This window comes from Ruditapes philippinarum, unplaced genomic scaffold, assembly GCF_026571515.1.
Source record: "Ruditapes philippinarum isolate M1 unplaced genomic scaffold, ASM2657151v2 ctg1915_1_1_1_1, whole genome shotgun sequence".
NCBI classification, from domain to species: domain Eukaryota; kingdom Metazoa; phylum Mollusca; class Bivalvia; order Venerida; family Veneridae; genus Ruditapes; species Ruditapes philippinarum.
Genome location: NW_026852568.1, coordinates 143,626 through 147,419, shown reverse-complemented (window position 1 = coordinate 147,419; position 3,794 = coordinate 143,626). Strand labels below are relative to the sequence as shown.

Sequence of the window (3,794 nt, the reverse complement as noted above, 5' to 3'; positions counted from 1 at the left end):
ATTTGCTAGAAAGCGCTACACGAGATACTTCTTCCGCTGCTATGTTAATATTTTTTGCATGTTGTTCCTCTTATATTATGTGCAATTTTCACAAGATACTATTGAAAATTATACTATTCAAAACAAAATACATGTCCATAGTTTCACATTTGCTTTTTACGTAAGCATTTTTTTATGTAAACGCAATCTATATATATTGCAAAATGGCATTTAAAATTTTAATAGATAAACATTTGGTAAAACAATTGAAAGGTGTTTGCTGTTTTATTTTATACGTTCAGATATCAATGCTCGTGTTGAAACACTTGAGCGACGATTTAGCGACTTTGAAAATGCAACCAATTTTAAAGAGAAAAGAAACGCCGGTGAAACTGAATCAAAGGTGACTGACACAAACAAAACTATGAAGAAGAAAAACTTGGAGATTCAATCTATGATGAGAAAAACTTTGAAGGAAGAAAAAACTGAAAGATTGAAATTCTTTAATTCTGTGAAAAATCAAATTGAAAAAGTGGACGAAAGAGTCTCACAGTTCATGAACACGACAGATGCTTCTCTAAATGAACAAATAAGGAAATCGGAATCAGGGCTAAAAGAAATTCGCAACGAAGTGTCTGATATAAGAGAAAGTATAGATAAAGAAGTTTCTGCTGTCGACAAAGGTATTGTAGATGATGTGATAGCGATGGTGAAAAAGTCCACAACGGATTTAACGAAGTTTCAAGGGCAATTAAAAGAACATCTTAAAACCTCGGACAGTCGATTCGGTACTGTTGCTCAAATTAGTAAGTAGAATGAGTATTTAAAATCATTATTTGAGTTGTTATGATTGTGTTGATATTAAGACAACAATTAGTTTTATGACAGATGCATTGTATTAAAGATGTCTTATAAAAATCCTAAAGGAAAACTGTCTAAAGTCTTAAAAAGTTTATTTTTCCTGCTTGCACAGTGTTAAGATGAAATAATCAGTTGTGGTTAAATTAAACTTGAATTCTTTGAATATCTCAAGTAAATAGTAAAACAGACTTGATGTTATTTTAGTCTACATTATACAATATACTTTCTTTCAGTCGGAGCTTGTCCAGGCGGTAAATGGCAACGATACGGAGAAAAGTGCTTTCAGTTTTACACTGACAGCCGAATTACATGGTTTGAAGCCAGAGTAAGTTTTTTTCTTATTATCGTATCAATTGACGGAGTATCAACTGACGGATAACACGCGTTCATGCATACTGAAGGAATACATTCATTAGTTCTTTAAGATGAATTACTATAAAAGTAGACATATCATAAGAATTATTCAGTCTGTTCATGGTTTTCATGGTTACGATGTATCTATATAAAGCTTGAGAGACAAATGTTTGTGTTATTAAATTTGATTTTTTCATAATCATTCAAAAGTCATAACAAGCGTCGAGTTTTCTTCCATTTCATTTTAGACTCTTGCAAAACAAAATTATCTTTTATGATGATGTTGTAGATAATTAAGATGATGGGGATATTGTCAATGTTTTATTTTTTAGGACACATGCAGGAGTATAGGAGGCGAACTCGCAAGAATAGGGAACAAAAGAGAAAATAATTTTATAAAGAATACTATAAAGAGATCATGTTTGTATTTTTCAATTTTCGCAAATCCGTCGCATGTGTATCGGGATCTAATTTTTAGTAGATATACATGTAAGCTTTTCGGAAAGAACATTTCTTGCCAAACAAAGACGTTTAGTAGCACTTTTTTCTACACATTTTTGCAAGGTGTTTTAAACAAACTATCATTTTACCAAACTAATACGTACTTTTATGAGAAAAATGTTACCAAAATTCCGAGAGATTACGATCAAAGCATCTTTGAATCTTTATCGTATATAATATCATACCAACATACGAAATAAACTTCAAAACGAATGTCTGTGTTAAATAAATTTACAGAAATGTTATTTTAAGAATAACAATAAAGTCAGGAGCGAAGATAAGGGATGTAAATCTTTCACAAACTGACATTGTTTTCAATCATGCAAATCAAATAGAAGTATTTGCTGAATATACCTGAACAGGAAAGTTTCAGGTTTTCTTATCCTTAGATCTCTGAACATCGTCTTTCATGGAGTAGTTAATCCTTGAAAGTAGCATGACAAGTATCAATCAGATTCACATAATTATTGCTATATCTTACCTGATGATATAATTATAAAATGAACATTTCAAAAATAATGCACCAGTCAACCCTGAGAACATGCGGGGAAAAGTAGGGAAATGCGTCGAGATTTTGACGTCCGTTTATCCTCGTTCTGTTGGTTTAATGATGTTTTCACTTATCATCTTACTGTCTCAGCAGTGTGATGCCTTCACTGGTAATTTAAAAGTCGGTCTGTCAAAGACCCTGCTATTATATTGGGTTAGAGTTGGTTTAACAATTGTCAGATTCTTAACTAAGAGATAAAACAGAACTTGACACCGTATGATCTATACAATTTATCTGTTAGTACTTCTTTTCAGATCCAGTTTCTTACTGGTTTGGATTACATGACACACAATCAGAAAACTTCTGGCAGTGGAGTTCGTCGAATGGAACTTACAGTCTTGGAAAATTCTCAAACTGGGCGCCTGATGAACCAAATAACGCTTTTGGAAATGAGGACTGTAGTGTAATATGGGGTAATGGCGAATGGAACGACATTGATTGTTCGCTTAAGATGACATTCATTTGTGAAACTTTTTTATTTTGACATTATTAGATTTTGCTGTCAGACATTCATTCAGAAATCTTTCGTTAATGTAAGCATGTCTAATACCTTGTTTCTTTGTTTCCTTAAACAACTTCTGTAATATATTTTACGAATCACTTTATTTGTAAATTTTGTTTATCCACTATAATGACATAAGTGACCGGACGATGATACTATCGAACTATAAATTACTTGCTCCCAGCCGCTATACATTTGATCCATGTTTTGGAATATGATTTACTTTTTTGTCAATTAGCTTTTTTTGCTACTTTCCGGAACATCAGTGGTTTTACTTCAAGCCTTTGAAAAAGATTACAAACTTTGATTAATAATTTTAACAAAATTTATTCTAACCTTTTGTTCGATCATTAAATGCAAAATGTATTACACTATTATATAACATTACAGCTTTCCAAATGATGAATTCTTTATTCTCATTCAAATAGATTTAAGTATTTCATTATGTTGTTATTATTTACTTTACAAACTCTTGTGGTTTCTGTAACACCGACTCTTCCATATATCTTATCATTGTTGCAAATGGACATAAACTAAACTTGATACTGGCATTGAAATATGGCGGCTGTATAGTGTAATTGAAGTATCCCGTTGATGTACCGTTTCAAGCACATTTCATTTCTCTTAAATAAGAAAAGATTGATGCTAAAATTCCTCTTTCAAGGGAGCGTGTACCATTGATTAAGAATTCTTCTAAATCCAATGGAATTTGGATTTTAGCCAAATTGATCACGATATGTTATGATCACAAGACATCATGCATATAAGGTCCAAGAAGCTAACTCCAAAAGTAATAAATATAAGTTGTAAAAACTTGTTTCACAATCGGTCTGAAACAAATATGTTTACACTAAATAGTCATAATAATTTTGCATTTTGATTCTAAGGGAATCGTCTTTGTTAAATATGCGTTTAGTTTATGATGTGTGCACAACATTCATGAATTAAACTGATTTTTATAGTAAATTTGTTGGTAGATCTGTTTCGATTAAAACCGTCAAGAAACGTTATAATTGACTGTTTCGACTGAGAGATGGAACACTATTC

The 3,794-nt window shown here is 31.6% G+C and overlaps 1 protein-coding gene across 1 annotated transcript; it reads left to right on the top strand.

The window, feature by feature from the left end:
* The first annotated feature begins 233 nt into the window (after positions 1-233).
* On the top strand, positions 234-3,189 carry LOC132717256 (hepatic lectin-like). The gene is made up of 4 exons (XM_060700693.1): positions 234-785; positions 1,074-1,165; positions 1,527-1,614; positions 2,500-3,189. The coding sequence occupies exons 1-4, from the start codon at positions 404-406 to the stop codon at positions 2,727-2,729; spliced, it is 792 nt and encodes a 263-aa protein (XP_060556676.1). The 5' UTR covers positions 234-403; the 3' UTR covers positions 2,730-3,189.
* The last annotated feature ends 605 nt before the right edge of the window (positions 3,190-3,794 follow it).